Source organism: Bactrocera oleae, chromosome 4, assembly GCF_042242935.1.
Source record: "Bactrocera oleae isolate idBacOlea1 chromosome 4, idBacOlea1, whole genome shotgun sequence".
Taxonomy (NCBI): Eukaryota; Metazoa; Arthropoda; class Insecta; order Diptera; family Tephritidae; genus Bactrocera; species Bactrocera oleae.
Genome location: NC_091538.1, coordinates 47,460,580 through 47,484,240, shown reverse-complemented (window position 1 = coordinate 47,484,240; position 23,661 = coordinate 47,460,580). Strand labels below are relative to the sequence as shown.

At 33.8% G+C, this 23,661-nt stretch overlaps 2 protein-coding genes, 1 long non-coding RNA gene and 1 pseudogene across 6 annotated transcripts in view; all 4 read right to left on the bottom strand.

Moving 5' to 3' along the window:
* The window catches only part of LOC106616199 (UDP-glucosyltransferase 2), a 64,227-nt gene that overhangs the window by 11,621 nt on the left and 28,945 nt on the right, over nucleotides 1-23,661 (bottom strand). The gene's annotated exons all lie outside the window — the stretch shown is intronic.
* LOC118682507 (uncharacterized) lies at nucleotides 3,738-5,916 on the bottom strand. The gene is made up of 2 exons (XR_004978331.2): nucleotides 3,925-5,916; nucleotides 3,738-3,868 (listed from the first exon to the last, which is right to left on the bottom strand). It is a non-coding gene; the product is annotated as an uncharacterized lncRNA (long non-coding RNA).
* LOC106616190 (UDP-glucosyltransferase 2-like) overlaps nucleotides 8,005-23,661 on the bottom strand; it is a 44,606-nt gene continuing 28,949 nt past the window's right edge. Inside the window, exons 2-7 of one of the 3 annotated variants that reach the window (XM_070108038.1) lie at nucleotides 15,062-15,333; nucleotides 10,283-10,500; nucleotides 9,484-9,636; nucleotides 8,778-9,416; nucleotides 8,428-8,712; nucleotides 8,005-8,357 (exon numbers count right to left, since the gene is read on the bottom strand). In XM_070108038.1, the coding sequence (XP_069964139.1) occupies nucleotides 8,436-8,712; nucleotides 8,778-9,416; nucleotides 9,484-9,636; nucleotides 10,283-10,500; nucleotides 15,062-15,333 (1,559 nt within the window). In that variant the 3' untranslated portion in view covers nucleotides 8,005-8,357; nucleotides 8,428-8,435. Of the gene's footprint in view, nucleotides 8,713-8,777; nucleotides 9,417-9,483; nucleotides 9,637-10,282; nucleotides 10,501-15,061; nucleotides 15,334-16,788; nucleotides 16,996-23,661 lie in introns of those variants that run through there. The other 2 variants (XM_070108039.1, XM_070108037.1) reach the window with 2 other exon arrangements.
* On the bottom strand, nucleotides 20,922-22,393 carry LOC138856897 (uncharacterized; annotated as a pseudogene).

The following is a 23,661-nucleotide window of genomic DNA, read 5'->3' as shown; positions in this document are numbered from 1 at the left end:
CAATGCAAATACAATTATTAACTGCATTGAGGAATGACTTCTAATGCTTGCATTTCAAACAGGTAGAAGGGCTAGCTTGTGAATTGGTCGCCGAATGATTCCCTTCGTTGTTCGAATGTCCACCACACGCACTTTAGAGTCCTTTGCTGGAATACAGTTTATAACTCTTCCAATATGCCATTTTTGTGGTGGTAAGTTGTCTTCATGGATGATAACCATTGAGTTGTTGTTGATGTTTGGTCGCTCCGTAAACCACTTTGATCGTACTTGAAGTTCGTTGATGTATTCATTTGACCACCTGTTCCAAAACATCTGTTTAATGCTTGTGACCTGATTCCATCGTTGTACGTTGCTGATGTTAGCTGACAATCTCCGCTCTGGGAGTGCCCTAAGTGAACTGCCAATAATAAAATGCCCCGGAGTTAATACTTCATAATCATTTGGATCCGATGACATTGGACGAAAATTTAATACAGCTTCTATCTCAACCAGGACTGTTCTTATGACGCTAAGAATGCGTCCGTGGATAGATCCGATACTAGTTCGATGTGAACCGCCTTTGTCGCTAGACAAACGAAGATCCCAATGTACGCTTTATAAGGTGTTTTGCCTCGAATACGCAAATATACGTTGACTGGTCCGCAGAAATCAATACCGCACCGCGCAAAAGGACGAGATGGAGTTAAATGCTCGACAGGTAACTGTCCCATTACTTGGTTCATCAGCTTTGGCTTGTAGCGTATACTATGTGTGCACGATCTAACGATACGTCTTGCTAAATTGCGCGCATTGACTATCCAAATCTGAAGTCTTATCAGTGCTACGAGTGCCTTTGGTCCTGCATGGTAGTGTTTCCGATGTAGATGACGAACGTAATGCACAACAAATTCGCATTTGTTTGGCAACAGCATTGGGTGAGCCATTTATCGTAAGCTCTTTCTGTAAAAGATGAATTTCATTAGCGAAATGTATGTGTTGAATATTCCAAATTATGCAAAGAAAGGCGTGATGTAACTCTTGTGGTGAAAGTGTTAATGAGTCATTAAGATTAGCTCCATGTCGAAATTTATTAATGAAGCGGAACATCCAAGCTATTAATCGAAGGCTGCTGGTGTAGTTACTCCGCTGATTCACAATTTCCAAAATGTAATTGGTGCTAACAATTGTATTGAATGCTGATTTTCGTTTCTCTCTATCGACAACTTCCATGTCGATATCATCGCAGCTGTTCTTTGGGCATTTCTCCAATGGGCGCCTTTGGTTAAATCTTGAATTTCCGAAATTCGATTACCAACAAAAGCAGAATGCATCTCAAGCCAATTTATGAGTCTGTCCAAAGAAAAATGTTAAAAGATTTGTTAGAAATTGTTGGTATAATTTTTGCTAAAAAACGAGCAAGAAGAAGAGCGCCGCAAAGTTCTAATTTGGGTAACGATTGTGTTTTGGTGGGTTCCGCTCTGGACTTCGCAGTGAGGCAGTGAGTAGGCGGATGGTAGTAGTAGTGCCACCTTTGTTGAGAACGCGAGTATATATTGCGCAGCCATATGCACGAATCGATGCGTCACAAAATCCATGTATCTGAAGAGATTCCACATCTGTCGAAAAACAGTGCCTCGGCACTTTAATTTGTGAAAGATCCGATAAGCAGTTAAGAAATTTTTTCAAGCAAATTCGATGTTCTGTGGCACAGATTCATCCCAATCCAACTTTAGTAGAAATATTTCTTGCAAAAAAATTTTTGATGTTATAATAACAGGAACTAAAAGTCAAAGTGGGTCGTAAAGTGATGATGCAACAGAAAGGATGGAACGTTTTGTAAGTCGACCAGTCAGTGCTAGTTTGGATTCAAATGAAAAAATAAAACAATGAAGATATTGGTTCCATTTTAGCCCAAGTGTACTAGTGGTGGATGTATCTACGTTTAGATCTTTTATAGAGTCGTCTTCTCTGAATTGATGATAATTAAAATGCCACTTTGTTAATTTAAACTGTCCTAATTCTAACAGTTGTATTACCTCTTGCTTTATCTGTGCAAGTTCGGTTAGAGTATCAGCACCACAGAGTAGATATAACAAACATCGTATAGCAAGATATGGTGCAGCAGGCATTTCATACGTTACAGTATTTAGTTGATACGTGCGAATATCTTCAGTTGGTGAACTCCTCCACAGAATATACTGGAATTTTCGATCATCTTCGTGCATTAATACTTGGCGATACATCTTGACTATGTCGGCAGTGAGTGCAAACCTGTGGAATCGAAAACGAATAAGAAGAAGAAAAAGTTCGCATTGAATTGTAGGGCCAACCATCTGAATATCGTTTAATGATTTTTGGGATGTGGTTCGACAGGAAGCGTCAAATACAACTCGAAGCTTTGTTCTTTTATATATAATAATGCGGTTCGCTGAGATTTGAATTTTTTACAACGCTCATATGACCCAAACTCTCGTAGTCGCTCATAAATTCAACGTAGTGTGCTTTTAATTGTGGTGATTTGGCTAATCGACGTTCTTGTGCATTAAATCGTCTCAATGCCGTAGTATAATATAATGTGTTTCCATGGGGACTCTTTTGACCCTCATTATCGGCAAATTTTCTTTTGGTGTCGCTCTGTGCATTCCTACGAGCAAAAGGAGTCCAGCAACTCAAATCGAGTTTTTCTGTCATTCCTTTTCATAAAATTTTCGCAAATATTTGTGCGGTTTGGCTACGCAACACTTAGAAAGTGTTACATATTTCATTTGTATGTTGGGATGACGGTCTCACATTTTGCTTGCAATTGCTTACCATGAATGTGGTAAAACGATATGAATAATACCTACTAACTGAACTGAACTGAACTAACTCCTTTGCGGTTAAAAGAAATAAATATGAAAGCATCTTAATATTTTATGTAAATATAAAAAAGTAAAATTACAATTTTTATTAGAATTCATTTATGTATACTCGTATATTATTACATTTAAAACCGCTATGTGTTATTATTCTCCTTATTTACAACTTTTCAAAATATTTCTATTATTCTGTGCATACATATTTGCATATTACATACAAAAAATAGATAACAGAACTCAAATTTCTGAACGAATGGTATATATTTATTTGAAAGTGGTGAACTCGCGATGTTCGTTACGAATTAAAATAGCTAACAAGTCATATTGTAGATATTTCTAGTTTTAAAATTCAATTTCTGCACTGTGTTTTTCAATTTCAACCAATGAGCTCTATTTAACATGTTGATTAAGTTGATTAATTGCATTGTAATAGTGTGAACACGGCTTTTCTTGTATATTTTAGCTGTGGCTTCTAGCAGAATTAAATGATTCAATAAACAATAACGAGAATTTAGGATTCGTAATTTTTTTTAAACGTTTAATAGTTGTTTGTGAAATATTTTTAGCAGTTGCGTTGCAATATTTTTTCGTTTTTTTAATAGGTAAGTAGACACCAAGACACCAATGTGCATAGTTATTTTGCAACAACTAAATAAACTTGAGTTTTAGCTAATTTTGTTTACAACTATTTTTGTATTAATTAGTATTTTTAAATATTGTTGATATATTCTGCGTTGAGTTCATTAACATATTTGTTTATGTTTGCATTTATATAAACTTCTGCCAGCTATTCTCTTTTTTTACTCCTATAAAGAGTTTTAGAGAGAGTTCTTTTATATCATCCTCTTATATATTTTGATGTGTCACGTGTACTGAGCAATCGAAATCAGCTGTTTATGTTTTGTTAACATTTATTTGTTTACATCTGCATACAACGTTGCCACTTATAAAAACGGCCCTATTTATTACGTTCCGTAAAATTAATAAATATATGTCACTAGCTTATCCCGCAGCTCTGCTCGCATTGAATCCTTAAATAAAAATCAAAGATTATTAACAAAAAAAAAACAACTAAATACATAAGTACATAGTATGCACACGAATACTATACCGCGATTGTCATCTTGGTGGTGGTGGTTTTCCGATGATTTACGCTTTTGATACATTTTTGTTTTCTTATATTTTCAAATTTTTCGAAAAAAATCATATTTGCCAAAATATTTTTTCAAAGTTTCAAATTTTCAAGTTTTCAAATTTTTTTTTACTCCTATAAAATGTTTTTTGTTTGCAATTAGTAAAATTTTTTTATATTTTTTAGTAGTTATTATGCTATGTCCTTTCTAGTTCCATCAGGAATATAAGTATAAAGTTTCATAGTGATTGGTTAAGTGGATTTGGCGTGAAATGTTACGCTTACATTTATAATATTAGTGTGGAAGTATGGATATGGGTAGCATGGATTAGGAAAAAATTTCGCAACTAATGATTGTTGTTGTTGTATCGGCTGATTTCTGCCGGGTTGACAGTCCTTGGTCGGATAAAACTCCGCCTCCGTTCCTTTTACGTATACCCGACAGTCGTGGGAACGGACTACAGATTGTCTTTAATTTTAGTTACCAAAAAATTTATTCATACTTCCGTTTAACAATGCATGATTGAATATGTGAAAAATTTTGATTTCGAAATACAATAGAACCCCTACGCATTATTTTCTTTACATATTGTGACAGTTCTGTTAATAGAAAACTACTTCAATTGAACATCAAATATTAACTACTTAATTAATATGTAAATATTTTAATGTTAATAATTATAAATTTGCATATACATTTCTATTGCTACATCCACCAAGTAAAGACAGTTCTTTGATGTGCGATAGTGTGCCCCTTGACCTGTCGTGTAAATTGAGTTATCTATCTTCTGATTGTCACGGATTGACGAATAAACTACATTTTCGCGTATTTTAATACAAATCTTTATTATCACTTTCAAATGAAGCCCCTAAGGCTATACAAGCAAGCCAACACTTAATCCAATTTTCCACACACCTGTTGTCATTGTAGTAGCGGCTGAAAACATTCCTGAAGTAATTTCCAACAATGGTGCTAAGTAACAAATCCGTATTCGTTCCATTTACTTAGATCCGACTGTCGAGCGAACGGTTACATACACACGCCTCGGCTGAGATGATCTCCGGTGCCTTCAGCGAATTTTGCTGTCAGTTCGGTTCAATTTTGCCATTCGCTAGATTGTTGGATAGTTTCGACGTCATGTTCATAATCCCACGTCTCGTCACCAGTACTAATGCTACATTGTCAAACATTGTAATTGACGCCCTTCAAATTTTTTGGTACAAGTCTAGCATTGACACGCTTCTTACCCAACACATTAACCAAAATGTGTTGAATCGATCCATAAGTGATGCTAAGATCTTCTGCTCTCGCGCTGATGCCAACACGATGATTTTTAAGCACCGTTTCTTTAACTCTTTTGGTGTTATCGTCCTTACCCGAGGTGGATGACCCACTTGCGTGAGGCAAGTTTTCGATGGCTTCACGACCTTCCTTAAATACTTTACGCTACTCAAATGTTTGCATACGTGAAAAAAATGGACTTTCCATAAAACTTCTGCAATATTTTCAATGTTTCCATATCCGTGCTTCCATTGGAAACACAACATATCAAGCAAAATTGCTGTTTAAATTTTTTTCCATGGTAAAATCGCCAGACTAACTTTTTGCGCAGTAAACAGAAATACATATGTATGTCAAACACACGCTAATTGACATATGGAGATCAAACTTTACACAAATTTAAAACAGATTGTACCAATCTAGGAAATTCTTTTATCGATTTGGTTTGCGCGCACAGTTTAAATGGATCAGTCCGAGTCATATTTTAACAGCTGGCTTTTTTACGGACAGCAATTTGTTTTTGAAATGTATCGGGTTCTGAGATTCTCCAATTATTTTTTCAGGAAGTAATTTCCAATAATTACTGCTTTCATCTTTATTACGTTCTCTACTTTTTTATAAAAGCGTATTCCGAAGCGTTTTTTGAAGTTAGTCATTCAAACATCACTAGTAAAAAAACTTAGAATGAAACTTATTCGCCATTGTCTTTAAAATGGCCCTATGTATATAGGGTTTCGATCCTGAGTCATACACCATACTATGCTCAAGTATAGGAAATTCACTTTGTAGGAACTTACGTACAAATTTCGTGCTATGGGTTTTTTGAACGAATCCCTCGATTTAAAATTTAATTTTATACAACAAACAGACAACTTTGGTAATCTGCGGATATGGCCTTTACTGAAAGCCCCTTGGTGGATAATCTTTAGTTGGTTTTCTTATGATAAACGCTTTCTATTTGATATTGCTCTTTCTAAACCAAACAAAATAGAACCATCCGCACGAAAAAAGTATTTTGACTAAATTACGATGAGTTGAAATTCTCCTGTGAATAAAATTGTATGTAAGAGCAACAACGGAGCTACCCAGCTGAATAGAAGTCAGAAAATATAAGGCTACCTCTTTAAAACAATTGCTATTCCATTTCTATTTGATACTGTTAGTCTATTGCATTTATACCAGTTGTCTGTTCGATTCGTCACTCTCCAAGGCATAAAACTATACACAATAAAAAATGGTGTACATTTCTCTCTTAAATTGTACTTGAATGTCGCCAAAATTGGCAAGAAAAACAACAACGATAACAAATACAAATATATATACTATATATCGAGCCTACTAACAATTACAATTAAGAAAAAAAATTAGAAGCAAGTACTTCCCAAAGCCAACTAAATAAACATGAATAAATAATGATTTGCCCGATGTTCATACCTGTGTACATGAATACATATTTGATTGTTCTTGCTTTTGTTGTATCATTCGTCCTATCATTTGTTAACTGCCTGCGTGTACCTTGGCACCTCTCAATGAGAAACACTACATTTTTATACTCTCGCAACCTGTTGATACAGAGTATAATAGTTTTGTTCAGCTAACGGTTGTTTGTATCACCTAAAACTTATCGAGTTAGATATAGGGTTATAAATATATAAATGACCAGGATGTAGAGACGCGTTGAAATCCGGGTTACTGTCTGTCCGTCCGCCGTGCAAGCTGTAACTTGAGTAAAAATTGAGATATCTTTATGAAACTTGGTGCACATGTTTCTTGGTACCTCAAGACGGTTGGTGTTGCGGATGGGCGTAATCGGAACACTGCCACGCCCACAAAACGCCATTATTCAAAAACAAATAAATTTCCATAACTAAGCTCCACAACAAGATACAAGACTGTTATTTAGTATACAGGATCATACAAGGGAGGAGCATCTGCAGTTTAAATTTTTTTGAAAATGTGGGGGTGGTCCCACCCCCAAAAAGGCTTAATGTGCATATCTCCTAAACCGGTAAAGCTATAATAACGAAATTCACTGAGAACAAATGTTTTTAGCACCTTTATCGCCAGTGTGAAAATGGGATAATAATATGGGCTATAATGTAGATTCCGACTTTCCACCTGACTTTTATCTTTTAGGTTGGTCAAAGTATGTGTAATTTTAATGAAATTGAGTGGACAAGTTTTCATAAAAATGTTAAAATTTATATTAATGGTTTAGCGCTGAATATGAATGGAGTTGGTTTAGACCTTGGTATAAGCCTCATATCCCTAATATAATGCATTCCGAACTCTGATTGACGATTTTCACACCACCTTAATATATAATATTAAATTACACCTCTTCGGTTGAGATTATATCACATATATGTATAGTTTGAATATAATTTTCACTGACGGGAAGTAAAATATAGTTATACAACGAAGTTAGTCTATGACCTATAATGTAAGACAAGAAGATACCACATTGGATAGTAATCCATTCACAATTTCGTCAAACAATGAATGTTGAATTCTTTCGCAACATTTTTTAAAACAAAGTTTTGCTAACATCTGAAGGTATTTCTCCACCTTTGTTCTTTTTATATTGCCCTTTCTTACTACAAGTAGTTCGCAGCTAGAATTATGTGTGAAAGTCATCTCTCTATTATCTTTATAATACAATATCTTTTTGATTTCAGGCATGGATACTTCTATATACATTATTTAATTAAATAAGGATACGCTTAATCAAATAACATTGAACAGGTAAATGATTTTTAACAAAAAAAAAGGTGTATTTATAACTTATAAATATTTATATCTTATATAGTTTTAATGATGCCTCAATGGCTTTTTTGGCAACTCTTTATGTGAAAGTGGCGACACTTTTTTAAACCATGGATGAAAAATTTTTTTTAAAACAATTATTCATTTATTTTGTTATGTTAACTATTAAAATGGAGTTTATATTGCCTTAATTTTTTTAAACTTTTGGAAAAGAATTTTTAGGTATTTTTTGCTCTTCTTTCACGCTTTTTATGAGCTAAATTACGCTAATTATGATAACTTCATTAATTATTTGTTTTGAACTCAGTTAAGAATAACAGCAATTTGTTATCTAATATATCTAAGAGAGAAAATAAAGTGCTCTTGTCTAAATTTTACTTGAACTAACTCTCTCAATCTGAAATCGTTACCTCCTTGTTCAATTTGACTTTTGTTTAGCGGCCTTGGGACTCCGCGAGCACAGCCTACTGCATATAAAACTACAACTCACAACCGATATGAATAGAATGGCTGCAATGAATAGATAAATGTCCAGTGAGTAGTAGACGAAGCGCGATACATGCACGGCGTGAGCTTTAGTGAGCGGCGCGCCTTTGGTTTTGGCGACATATTCCACCCACCAGATGGCGGTCTCGAGTGCGCTCTGCGGACGAAGTCTGTAGGAGAATGAAACCGCTTTGGCGTTATCCATATATCTGCAAGATGAAAAATATAGAAAACACCTTCTCCCTACAATCTCGTTAGCACTCATTTCACTTACTGTTTCTTCAACACCTCTCTTACTGAACTCAGCACTGAATTCTCGGTGATATCGCCATATTTCAGCACCACACCCATACCGCGATACTTTAACGCCGCCGCATTCAAAAACTGATCACCAAATATGGGCGTGACCACTACCGGTACACCACAGTAAGCCGCCTCTGAACTACCCATTAAACCGCCATGGGACATGAACACCTTCACATTCGGATGACAGAGTATGTCGCGTTGTGGCAACCACTTGCTAACATACAGATTATCCGGCTTGTGCTCCAGCGTGGCGTTCTCCCATTTCCAAATCACCCGTTGTTTAAGTCGCTTCACAGCGCGTATGATAGCCTCACGTTTAGCGGGCGACATAGTGTCGGCGCGTATCATCGAGCCCCAACTAATGAAGACCACACCATGTTCGGCGTTATCGATGAACTTCTGCAACTCAGCATCGAGCGGCTTAGCCTTCTGTATGTGTATGCCGCCAATATCGATAACGGATGGTGGTAGCGGTTTGACACCGCTCAATGAGAAATGCTGATTGACGAATAACATTGATGTTTCCTTCGCCAGTTCGGCAACCGAGGGCATATTGTGTCCGAATTTGTGGCGTACCAAGGCATCGGTAGCGGGCGTGTTGTAAATACTAGCAATCAATTATAGATATTTTATTAAAAAGGGATGTTTTAAAACCGCGAATAATTTTTACTCACTCATAAAGCAAAAGCATAACGTGGTGTGTGAACCAATTGGCGAGACGAGCGCCGAATGTCATTTCCTCGGATTGTCCCATAATTAGTGATGGCATAACTGAGGTTATCATGGGCATGCCCATGCGTTCGTAATGCCAATTCAGCATAGCACAACTAGAATTTTTTGTTGTTTAAAATATAATTACAATTAGCACTCTTTTAGTTAAAAGACAAAAAAAAAAAATGTGGAGCTCTTCGAGCTCAAAAGTTTAATGGGAGTTTAATATAACACTATTTTCCAAATTTCTCAAAGACCAATAAATTTTGGTGATTTCTTTCGTTAACGATTTTTCGCAAGTAAATCAACCGATTTCGACCCGGTTTGATGTGTTTTTTCAAGGTTTAGAACTGATTAGGTTTTGGTGTCGATCGGTCAAGTCGTTTGGAAGAAAATTCTTTTTATATTTTTGAGATTTCTCGAAATCTACTGGTTCGATTGGGTCCAAACTTACACGAAATTCAAGTTTAATGAGACCCTTTAGTTTGCCGTTTTTTTTTTAATTTTTAAAATCGGTTGAGCCGTTTAAAAGTTATAAGAGGTTTACATACATACATACATACACACACACACATCCACACATACATACAGACATACGGACATCATCGTAGAAATGTTCGGGGAAGCTTCCTCGAACCTCAGAAAGTCGAGATCGGTTGAGAACTCGATTTTTGCAAAATGGGGTGAAACCAATAACTTCCCGATTTTTAGAAAATTTTCAATTTTCTTAGCGGGAAGTTAAAAAAAAGAAACTTCACTCACCTGCTCAACCCTATGAAAGGCGCCTTCAGTTGATGTGCCACCGCCGTCATGCAATCGCTATTGAATTGCTCCATGATGATCACATCGAAATGTTGCCGCTCTCGCAACACCTGCGCCAAAGCATCGGAACGCAATGTGAGATTGCAGGCGTCCGTTCCCCATTCGGTGATCAAAAAGAATTCCAAGAAGTGATTGTAGAAGGATTGCGTTTCGAAGATCTGCAACGAAAAGAATCGCATTAAAATTAAAAGATTGCAAACATAAGCTGTGAATAAGTTGATTTTAACTAACCCAAACTTCGGAATTCACTTTTAATATGAGAGAAAAAATATAGTTTTCAAAAATTCTCCGAAAGCTAAGCTGCGAATTAATATACAAAACTGTTATTTGATATAAGGAATCTTATTATGGAGAAACAGGAGTTTAAAAATCTTTAAAATGTAGGGTCGCGCCCCCTAATATGTTTAATGTAAATATATCTTACACAACTTGGGTTATAACAACCAAATTTGCACACGACAAACCATTTCGATAATTCCTACGACAATGTGAAGTTAGTTGAAATCGAATGATAACCTCGCACTTTCCTTAAATCACAATTTTAAATTCCAAGCGATTCTTTCACTTTACAGTAAAAAAATCAAGTACCAAAGAAGATATCGGAGTAAATTTTTGTGTACAAGTTGTCTTTGGAGCGTGGCATCTTACGTCTAAAAATTTTCGACATCGAACCATAACTTTCCAATCCAAAGAATAAAAATCAAAAGTAGTGTATAGATATTAGTGCCTTCAACTAATTTGGTTTTCGGTTCGGTTCAATTTTGCCATTCGCTAGATTGTTGGCAGTAGTATTGATGCTTTTAATAAATGTTGGCTCTTTAGCTACACTGTCAAGCATTTCTTTTGCGACCTCTACTCGACGTCATTTTTGCAAAAGATTCAGGTCTTTTGGTACAAATCTAGCATTGACACGCTTCAAACCCAAAACATTAACCAAAATGTGTTAGTCGATCCATGACAGATGTTGAGCTCCTCTGTCATCGCACTGATACCAATACGTTAATTTTCAAGCACCGTTTCTTTAACTTTTTTGGTATTATCGTCATTAACAGAGGTGAATGGACGACTTGCTTGAGGCAAGTTTTCGATGACTTCACGACCTTCACTGAATACTTTGTGCCATTCAATTACATGGTTTCGTGATAAAGTGACACCCCAAAACGCTTCTGGAACATTTTCAATAATTCGTTGGCGTGATTCCATTAGAAACACGATATTTCAAGCAAACTCGTTCAATTTTGTTTTCCATGGTAAAAATCCAGACAAACTTGTCGCGTCGTAAACAAAAATCTGCCAAACACATACTATACAAATTGATACATTTATGGAGATCGAACTTCACACGAACATAAAAAAGTTTGTACCAATCTTGGAATTTTTTTTATCGATTCGGTTTGCGCGTATATTTTAAATAGACCAGTGCGGGTCAAATTTGATCACATGGTAATAAAAAGTAAAAGGGATTAGTAATATGGATGCTTTCAACTTTCTTTGGATCAAATTATGATTCACTAAAACCACTTGATTTATTGCTATATTTAATTATAAACTTTAGATTTTAAGTAGTCTTCTGAACATGTCACAGCATTTTTGCGCACGTGTTACACATACCTTAGTCAAAATCATAATAAGAATAAAAAAAAGTTCTTCATTGGTTTTTATGTATAAAAAAATGGAAAAATTTTACTCAATAAAAAAACATAAAAATTTTACATATAAATAATTTATTAACAAATACCGATCATCCATTAAGGATTCATTCTTACAAAGACATTTTAAAGTAGACTCCAAATGCTAAAAAATCAATAGTTTTACTTTTCCTGTAATGTTCCGTAGAAGTTTCTCTTATTACCCCCTAAATATAGCCCCCAATATAATATACTGGCCTTAGTAACGTCTTTCAAATTCCGTTATATATATCTTGATGGAAGTGTTCTACTTGTTTGCCGACTAAGGTCCAATATTTTCATTAAATTTATCTAAATGAGTGTGTAATGATGGAGAAGTTCGTAATCATTACGTAATCCAAGGAAACCACGCACTACTGCCTTAAAACTGTTCTCCTCATTGCTAAGTAACTTTGGGAAAATATCATAATCTATCATTTGTTATTTGAGATCCTACAAAGATTTTAGCATTTATTTTAGCCTCTGAAAGTTTTGGAAAAAATTCCTTCAAATATTTGAAGGTTGATCATCTGGTTCCTCCCAAATTCTCTATAACCTATGTACTTAATGTTATAAAAATAGTTAATAGTTACACAGTTCTACAAAAACAAAAACTTTTTTTTTTTTAACCGGGGCAACTTAGCAAATTTTGATACTATAAAGTGTCCAGATTACGACATTATTCATGAAAATATTAAAAGTTCTCTTGTTTTTAAGATAATTGAATATCTAATATTTTGATAAATATCTGCTTGTTAGTAATAAAAATTTAATTTTCCAGTCATAATTAGAGTTCTGCGCACCTTTTTCGCATCATCACGTGATCGCTACTCGGAGGCTCCTTACAGAAAATATGCGAAAAAGTACACGAAAAGTTTTAAGGGGTTATATGGGTTTCGTGGAGCAAAACAGGCTCTATTTTTAATTTTTTTTCATATAAAAAATAAAATATTTTATTCAAACTTTATTATTCCAAAGAAACGTATTTTGTTTTGAGCAGATTTTGTGAAATTTTCAAAGGAAAATATACAAAACTCGGTTATTACGACATCGATTCTCGCAGTCCCTAGGAAAAAAGGTGCTTCCGCGTTGACAACAGAACTTCTAACAGGATCGTCAAAAGTAAAAAGAAATAAATACGTGTTTGAACTAAGACCATTAACTAGGTATTGGACGGAGAAAAAACAAATAAAATGAAAATTGTATTTTTGGCAGACGTTTTTACAAAAAAATGTAAATTTTGGTGAAAATTCGCGAAAAAAAGTTTTAAGTGATTGTACAGCTGACGTCGAGCGCGCAACTTTTCAAAGCTGTACCTCCAAAACTATTTCGCGGATCTACTTGAGAATTTAGGACAATATTCTAGATATGTTAAAGAATTAAATAAGACAATAACATTTTTGTTTTTTGAAGCCGTGAAACACATGTAACCCCTTAAGGTTTTACTAAAAATAAAATCTGGAAATATCTAGAATTACATTGCTTTTTTCATTTCAAAAGTTATTAACTTGGACTACTCAAATACAACGATGTCTCCAAATACCTAGATATCGGTGGAGTCAACCAATGGACGTAAATAGGAGCGGTAAAACCTATACACCAAAGTTTGTTTTTATTCAAAATGAACTCAGTGATTTAAGACGTGATCAAGTTAGGAAAGATAAAACAATTTGTCAAAGCGTTAGACATGGAAGGATATTTTTTAGTGACATTTGTAAAAAATTTCCAAACTTAGTATGGAAAAATTTAAAAATGGAAGACTTGATGGTTTTCAAATGCAAATTGTTGAAAAATACAGATTATATCAAGATCATAACTGTTACGGATGTCGAAGCTTGAAAAAGGTTTGGTATAAAAACTTCATAGGCAACCATTAAGTACCAAATTATGAAGGAATTGCGCAAAATATGCTGACAAACTGTAAGATTCTAGGAGCAAATTTAAGTATCAAGTTAATTTTGGAAATTATTGTGATGAACACTGAGAGCGGTTCAAATAAGATCTAAAAGTGATGGAAGAAAGGTATCAATATTGAAGGGATCGTCACATGATAGCAAATTACTGTTAGTTCTTTAAAAAAATATTGTCGACTAGAAATTTATAACAGAAAAGTACATAAAAGACGTTTTATTAAAATAGAACATGTTTCCGAAACTTGTTTCTCTGTTTACTTCGATGTTTTCCTCATTTTCAAAAAAAAACTGACATTAGAAATATTTCAGTTGTTTTGTTTCATGCTTTCTGATTTTTGTAAAGTTAAATGAAAATAATGATTTAAAAATAAGCGAGAGCAAATCTTACAAAAGCATTTATAGTTTCATAAGCTGTGGGCACAAATATATACAAAATCGATCCTATATCTAGGGCAACAAAACCACTGTAGACCAGTGTTATAAAAAGATAGGAAATAAGGTCATCATCCAGAATATATCTGCAAGAGTTATATGACACATGTGGAGCGCATTTTCGTCCTGACAGGTAGATCTCTCGCAAATCGTTAAATTTTTACTTAAATCATACTTTTTTTCTCTAATTTTAATAAGATTGCCGCAAATATAGCAAAACGAGCCAGCGTTTCCTTTACAACTTCTCGAACACATTTTGTACTGATTGTTACAGGAAACAAAATTATGAAACACAGAAATGAAAGCGACATTATCTCCGGTGCTCTTCCTTCTCTTTTGACGGCAACAGCAGCGCAGGCCGCCATTATACAAGTATGGGCAATTTCTTACTTAAAAAGCAATTCGATTTTCGATTTGTAATCGTCCTTTCCCACATATGTATATTTGCTTATACTCGTATTACCAGAATATATTAAGTAAAACCCATGTTCAAAATAATTTTTTTGTTGACCTGTGTAACGAACATACTCACTCAAATATTATATTATATAATATCATATTATACATTCGAGAAACTAGACACAAAAAAAGTCAAAAACTAAAATTTTGCACTCTCATCATTAGTTAGCAAATAAAAGCAGTTACTCGTGCGGAGAAAGATAGATTTTTCATTCATTCAATTAAGCTCTTAAGAGTCTTTCACTTACCTTCAAGTCCACGCTATTCGTAAAAGTTTCATTAGCTATTAACGGAAGATCTCTGTACCGTGCTGATGGACTTTTATCGGGAAAGTGACTTATCACAGTAACATCATGACCCTTCTCGGCCAAGCCCCGCATAATGGGGTGGAAGTAGTGGAAGTGACTAATGCCTGGGTGTGGAAATAAACCTAGTATTTTGAGTGGGTAACTGGCTTGCACCAGTGTGCAATAAAAGCTGAGCAACAGCAACATGTGGCCGAGCGTTAGTCCCGCCATCGCTATGGTAAGAATTAAAATAGTAAAGATATATAGAAACTTTATTTGGCAATAAATAGAAGGAAAAAACGAATTAAAAAGTTTTAAAAATAAATAAAAAATTATTAAACATTGTAATATAAAAAAATGCTTAAAGCTGTTGAAAGTTCAAAACTCGCAAAATCACGAAAAAATTGATGTAAAAAAATAACTTAGAGTAATAAATAAAATTTAAATAAAGTATAAAAATATGTAATTTGAATAAAAAACGTAGTACTCTTACCGTTTTTTAATACAAAAAAGATTAACGTTTTTTTATTAAAACTAAGTATATTTATAAAATATAAAAATATATAGATCGAAATACATTTTATATAAGTAATTTTTTTTTAATTACTAATTTAAATTATACTTTTATTTTTTAAAAGAAAATATTGAATTAAAAATGTAACGAAGGGATAAGTTCGGATGTAACCGATCATTTCATACTCTTGCAACTTGCAAGCATCAAAGCCGTTGGCAAAACTTTATATTAAACTAGGGAAAGTAACGCAGTGATTTCATCCATTTAAGGCAAAAGGATATACTGTTATTAGATCTAAATTTCTGTAAGATTTCTTACATATTGACCGATGGAAGCAGTATAAAATGATCCAGAAGGACGAAAATATTTCTGTTAGGTATATGGGGGTTAAGGGAAGTGTTTACCCGATTTTACCCATTATTTCGAGAAGAGGAATGTGAGGAGCGTGATTGAATTTTTAAGGTTTAAAAATGGTTTATCCCGACTGCTGACAAAACTATGATTCCTATAGAAAAAAGTTTTTTGGCATTATTGTAGGTAATAAAAATATCTATAACTCTTGTTTATAGTTTCTTTCACATGACCTCAAAATTGATGTGAAAAATTCAAATGACAAAGTTTTTAGGTTTCTTAATAATAAAATTTTTTTTTCTCCCCTATTTTGACTTAATATCGAAAAAAACCTTAATTTTCAATCAAAAATTCACAAGTCAAAATATCAGATTTTTGTAAAAAGTCAGTACGCTTTATATTTGTTAAAAGCTCTATTTTTCTCATAAAATGCAAACTAAGACCCCACATTTCTTCTTTTTTTATCCTTTTTAAAAGGCTTCAGCAATAATCTATTTACTGAATTTGGAAAAAACAAACTTTATTTTGTTTGCTGCTTGACATTAATTTGGTAAAAAGCTCACTTAAGTGGTTTTACCGCTCGGTTATACAAGTATTTTGTTAACTTTCCTCATTACTCAGCATTTTTTTGCATGTCACACGTTAGTAATAAACTAGGAAGAGATATAGGTATAAACATTTATCTACACATGTATTCAAAATTTTATACCCGATCGAAATTTTGTTGTTCTAAAAAATACTGCTAAACCAGGATAGATAATTTTTGAAAGCAAAAAAAAATTATAGTGGGATGAAACCCACGCAACACCAATGATTTACTCACCAGTGTTCAATAATGCAAAATAACACAACCGAAAATTTACTGTTACTAATACCTGTACACCGAACACACGCGTTTATAAAAAAAAGTTAGAGGTCAGTTGATTTGTGAAAAAACAATTAAAATGAGATTACAAATAAAAAAGTGCTCCAAGCCCAAAAGAACCGAATCGCTGCAGCTTTCTTCGCCGACTGACTAAGTCAAGGTAGTGCCGGCTAAGCAACATTAGTAAATGCGAGCATTCAAATACATATGTTTATGTTCAAACAATTTCCTACTACAAGAATGATAGAATAAAAGAAATGCGGGCAAATATCTGCGTAATTTTTAAATAAATACTTTTATCAGTTGACAACATAATAGTTGCTCGCAATAACTAGTTCCAGCACAGGTTGCTTGGTAATTGTCTTTGATTCGTCAAACCATGCATAGTGTTGAAACGAACTAACAAATGGTAAAACTCATAGACCATAATATAAACAGAATAAAAATTTGTCGAAATTACTCTAGTTATTAACTAGAAATTTGTGGTTCGGTTTAGTCTCTCTAGTGAACACTATCGTGTTTTGTCCGTCTGTCATTCAAACCAATCTTAAATCCCTGTATGGAAAATATTTTTATGTGACAGGATATCTTTACGAAATTTGGTATAGATTCGGATCACTACAGTATATACAGTATCGGACAAAACATTTGCAACTAGACCTAAGTCCTCGATTTTTTTTCGAATTGCTGTTTGTTTCCTGTTTTTAAACTTACAGCATTGAAGTTACATATTTGGAAATGTTTATTGCGATCTTTTTTTCTGTTGTTGGTTATATTTGAAAAAAATTTAAAATGTATGCTGTTTGCTTCGCTTTATACATGTGTAACTGTAAAAAATACTTAAACGTCAAAGGCATCGCTACAATTTTTGAACAAATTGTATAGCTTCGTTGCAGCCTATTTCTATTATCTTAAATTTCTCTAACACCTTATAATCACCTTTATTGCTTTGTTTGTTATTATAATTAAATATTTATTTGCTCGCCACTTATTCCTTCACTTGCTTCGTTATCGACTTTTTGACGAGTCTTAATAAAACAAAATTTAATTACGGCACGGTGAAACCAGTCTTTTATATATTTCTTCTAAGAAAATACTGCTCTCTTCCTGCATTACTTTGGACTAGAAAAGTGGATAGTGCAAGTTCGCTCGAATTCTGGTGTACTAGTGCGTGACTAGCCATAGATTTGTCAACTCACCAGTCGCTCGCCGACTCACACACATACACGTACATACATACAGTGTATCACAAAAATATATAAGTATGCAGTGTGTTTATCTGTTTTGTCATGCAAAAAAAGCCTTAAAACTAATATTATTAACCAATTTTTTTATATTTTCAATTAATTCTTATATTTATATGTCTCCAATAACAAAAAACCCAAACTTAAAGTTAATAATGTTCCAATAGCTTAAAATTACGTCACTAAAGTATCTATGCACTAAAAATAAATTGCGAAAATAAAGTTCTAACGGGTTTATTTTTAAGCTTTAATGGACGGTTAATATTTCGTTGGATAGCTTGTGGATTTTTTAATTGCACTCAACCTGGATGGTATGGACTTCACCAGCTTTTGGGTTATTGAAGGTGGAATCTTGCTCCATTCTTTGAATAACGCAGCTTTCAAAGATTCTTTGCTGGTTATTTGGTGTCTTCTGATTTTTCTTTCTAAATAATTCCACAAATGCTCGATAAGGTTGACATCAGGAGATTGGGCTGGTGTTTTCAATTGTTTGGGTGTTTTGTAAAGAAGCCATTCCTTAACAATGCAGGCGGTGTGTTTTGTGAACACAAGATTACCTACTCCAGATGCTGCCATACATCCCCACACCATGAACGACCCACCACCATGTTTTACCGTGGCAGTCATATTCCGTGGATCAAGCTCAGTATTCACTTTCTCCAAACTTTTTCATGTCCATGCGAGCCAAAAATATTGTATTTACTTTCGTCGGAGAAAAAAACAGAAAACCAGAAATGTTCGTCTTTATTTTCGTGCAACTGGCAACCCTGCCTTGTAAGAGAGCAATCAGCTGATACGTTTTACGGGTTTGCATCGATTACTAACTGAAGCATAAGTTTTCGCATAACCGGTATATGTAAATACCCTAGTGAAAGTGGTTAGTTCTTATATAATATTCGCAAGGATGAAATGATGCGAGACTCTTTGAATCGAGAGAGAGCTGTCAAAACCCACATTTTTTATAACATTTGCCAATGTTGCCACTGCCGTTAAAAATCGATTAGGTATTTAAAAATATTTGGATATTTTGCAATTTCCACACTACCATTGAGGCAATTAGCGCGTTACCGATATTATTTTTGGATGCTCGGTAGTCCTATATCACTCATATACTATGTACATATTTACTTATGAAAAATAAGTCGTAGTACTAATATATAATACTATGCAAACATAAAAAACTATAACAAAAACAAAACAATTCATAAAAAATATCACATTTGTATAAAGTATAACAAACAAACAAACCAAAAAATTATAAATAAACAATAAATATAAAATATATAAACAAAGAAACAAAACATTTCCCAAGCAATATCACATTTGTATGGGAAACGTGTACAATACAAACATTTCCCATTTATATAAAAAAATAAGTAGACAAAATTAAATATTACCAAAATACTTAAAATTTATAGCTTAGTATAATATTTACATATATGTGTAGACAATAGTAATATATAAAATGCCAAAATTGGCCAGAACCCAGTTGTGAATATACTCGAGAAAAAAAGAAAGAAGGCGAAGAAGAAATAGTACACAAGAAATGGTCTCGAAAATTATATATCTATATATTAATTTTGAAGCTATTTTCTCCCAAAAACCTACATATGCGAAACACATAATATTTTTGCCCAAAAGTGAGGAGTACTTAGGTCCCTATTGAAAAACCTAAGTGAAAAAAATATTCGTATCCTAATATATAACGCTAGAATAGCAGTACTGTTGCTATTATCGCAACATTTATATGGGCTGACATTCTTCATTTTGTCGAACAATAATTGCCCTACACCTATTCTGTGACAACAGATACAAATCCCTGTGGCGGCTTAATCAAATTGCACCTGTCCACTTGCCTTTCCTGCGTACAGAGATATTCTAAAGAAATTTCGTCTCCTAAGTAGGGTAAGGGTTGGGAGCAAGTATGTGTTTTAAATATATTTAAATATAAGTAGCCGCTAAAATATGAAAATGCGTTTTCTTTTTAAATATCTACCTCAGCATCATCTACCTCATTATTACTTTCTAACCCTAGCCTGTTGAACGAATGTTCAGGTCTTGGAAGTCCTTGAAACTCTTGCCACGATAGGTCCTGCGTTACACGGTCATTACACATACTTTCTATCAATTGATACGAAGTATTAGGGAAAAAACTTTGGTTATTGTTAATCGGTTCATAGTTTCCGTTCGTTACTAAATTAGCGTAACGCAATCCCCACGATTTCCTAAATGAATTGCAGAACATGTAAGGTGTTATCCTTACAGTTCTACCACCGCCTCTCCTAATTTGTCCAAAATAATTTTCAAGACTGTCTTGACGTAGCGGTCTCGTCTGTATATGTTGGAAGCCTGAGCGTAACAAGAATCGTCACAATCGTTTCAAACTATTTATATTAAGGATCCAACCCTTAAGGTAATTGAAGGAGGAAGTAATGTCAGCCCCGGTGTCATCGCTAACCCTAATTGTCTTTAAAAGTTTTATGGCCTCATCTAATAACTGAATTTGTTGGGTCGTTGCCGAAAAAACTTTTTTGCTAGCCAAAATAGCTTCAAAATTGCTACTATTAAAAATGTCAAACAATTTACTAATAAATAAAACATATTCCGCAAAAACTAGGCGAAGGACAAGTTAAACGACCGGAACTATAAATGGATAACATTCCGGAAGCGACTGTGTCACTGAAGACTTGTCCTACAAGTTTGACACTCATTTTTTGAAAATTATTGGGAAAAATATGTGCAATCGAAAGTTTCGGTACACAACGAATAGGATTTTGTGAATCTTTTTTATAAAAGTGCACTATATCGGACCAACTTATCGGACGAGACTTAAAATTTACTTTATTTTTAGAATTTTCGAGACAATTTCTTATATTTTTCAAGGTGGGGGCAGTCATTGAAAAAAAATGTATCCTTGCCATTTACTTCAAAGGATGGGTGTTCTTCTGAAACACCCAAGACTCTAGCTAAATTGAGAAAATTAGATTCCTGATCAAAAACAAAATGGCATTTACAGGAACCATGGACAATAAAATATGATAGGGGGTGAGACCACGGCGCTCCACCAATAACTTGGACCATCAGAGTCATTGCATTATTACCTATTCTACTTGTGCGATTTTCATCGCCATAATCCTCAACTCCTACAATTTTGTCAAATTTAGGTAAATACCTATTGCATGTGACTCTTAAGTGCCATTTCGTCACACAAAATTGACACGAATTTTTGTTCCTGACTAAAGCCCCGGCTTCTCAACTCTAAACACCTAATGCTGCTACTATTACATCCTGGATCACGGAGCCATTCCGAAACAAACTTGTCCAGAGTTCTCTCATCCGGAAACCTAAGGATTGGCTAAAGATGTCTATAAGCTAATGGTGAAAGGAAGTACACACCTAAAGCCAGTGTTTTAAAATAATGTTCGTATCTACGACCGTTAGGGTTTCGTTTAAAATTTTTAACATTATTTTGCACAATGGCGCTTATCTGTGGAGGAAAATTATTACAAAAGTGATCTATTACATCAAAACCTTCCTCTTTATCCTTTAACTCATTTTGTAATCTTTTATATTTCCTAGCTAAATCTTCTAATTGATATTTGAGGTAACTAATTTCCCTTTCCTTTTCTTCTAGTTTATTTTTTAACTCAAAATTTTCCTCCACCAATTTCTGTTCCCTAAACGCCCCTGATATCTCTACAATGCATTCTATCAAATAACCCTATTTCTTCCTGGGCTTATTTTGCCACAGATGCTAATAACATTAAATTGTTGGGATATCGGGCGATTCCGCAACAACTGGCAAAAAATCTTCATTACCCAATTTGATTATTGAATTGGGACTAAAAACCTCTGTCTGGGTTCGGACACATTTGGCAAATGTATGTCCGGAACCGCATTTTTTTTAAATTTCTTTTCTAACTTCATGTGAATGGAGAAGAGTCGATCGCACGCAAACAAATACTTATTTTTAATATGTCCTACACCCAAGCGTTGCAGGCAAATCAAATATCTAAGTAAAATATAAATTTAAAAGTCCTAAGCCTTACAACCAAAATAAATTTAATGGAAATTCTGCAAACTTCTACTACTAATTCTACACTTTTCTAATCAACGGATAAAATAAAAATCTGATTGCAGCAATTTATTTCTACTATTCTACAATAGTAAAACTTTTACAATAAAAATATATTATAAATTTTTTAAATTATTCCTACACTAAGTAATACAATCAATTTGGCCCTCTTTGTTTGTAAATTTATATAACTTTTTATCTGCTTACGTTTTACACTGTGTTTATTTTCGCCATTACTCAGCATTTTTACGCATGTCACACGTTAGTTATAATAAATTTTATCGATCGACCACCAAGTGAAGCACGGTCGCACCATTATGTCATCGCCACCATGATTCCCAGTTTATTTAACTTATTGTTATTGGAGCTGCTCGTTGGACCGATGCCAATAAAATTACTTACCATCAGAAAGCTAACGATTGATCCATAAACCGTTTACAGTCCTTAACTGACAAATTTTTACGTTCTCTCTTGAGCTGCAATGCTTTTCTTGAATAGCATAGGGTTATTTGCTCAATTGTTTTCAATACTTTTCTGGCTGGCTGGCTTATTAATGACTTGAGTAGCCTCCTTCGGGGTTTATTTAGAGTTTTTACAACTCGACCTTTCCATAAGACGAGCATCATTGCCATTTAGAATCCTTGGTCAACCACCAGAACTACCCAAATACGCCAAATAATATTGTTTTTGAACTGAAAGGACTGACTTTTTTTTAGTTTGAGATAACAATAATGATACGGGTTTCCAAATTCTTTGAAATTTTTTTAATTTTTCCAAAATTTAATTTTCACAAAGAATAAACAAAAATGCCAAACTAAACTAAAAACTCGCTCCTCATTCTTCCGAAAAATAAAACTAAATCAAATATCAAAATGTACTAAGATTGGCGTGCATAACTGGACGCATGCGTTTCGTTTGGGTTTCCTAGGAAATTATTAGTTAATGTTGCCTTTTCTATTTTTATACTCTCGCAACATGTTGCTACAGAGTATAATAGCTTTGTTCACTTAACGGTTGTTTGTATCACTTAAAACTAATCGAGTTAGATCTAGGCTATATATATATATAAATGATCAGGATGGAGAGATGAGTTGAAATCCGGGTGACTGTCTGTCCGTCCGTCCGTCCGGCAAGTGCCAATAGTATGAAATGTTCGGTTACACCCGAACTTAGCTCTTCTTTATTTATTTTGTTTTACTTTACGTTTACCGATATAAATAAACATTTAAAATTATGGTAATATTTTCAAGTAAATTGAAAAATTATTGACTTTTTTGTAGCGTCTTACGTTGAATTTTGACAAACATCGGATCAGTTTTTATCAGTATAAGTAAGTGATATAACAAAACACATTCAATTGTAGACTAAATGATTTGAAAGATAGTGAGGCTTACAAATTAAGCTCGACATACATGTATTTAAATATTTTTATTTTTATTTAACTTATACCATAACTAAAATGAATGTTTTTTTTTTATTTTTTAAATTGAAATACAAAGTTTAATCGCGTTA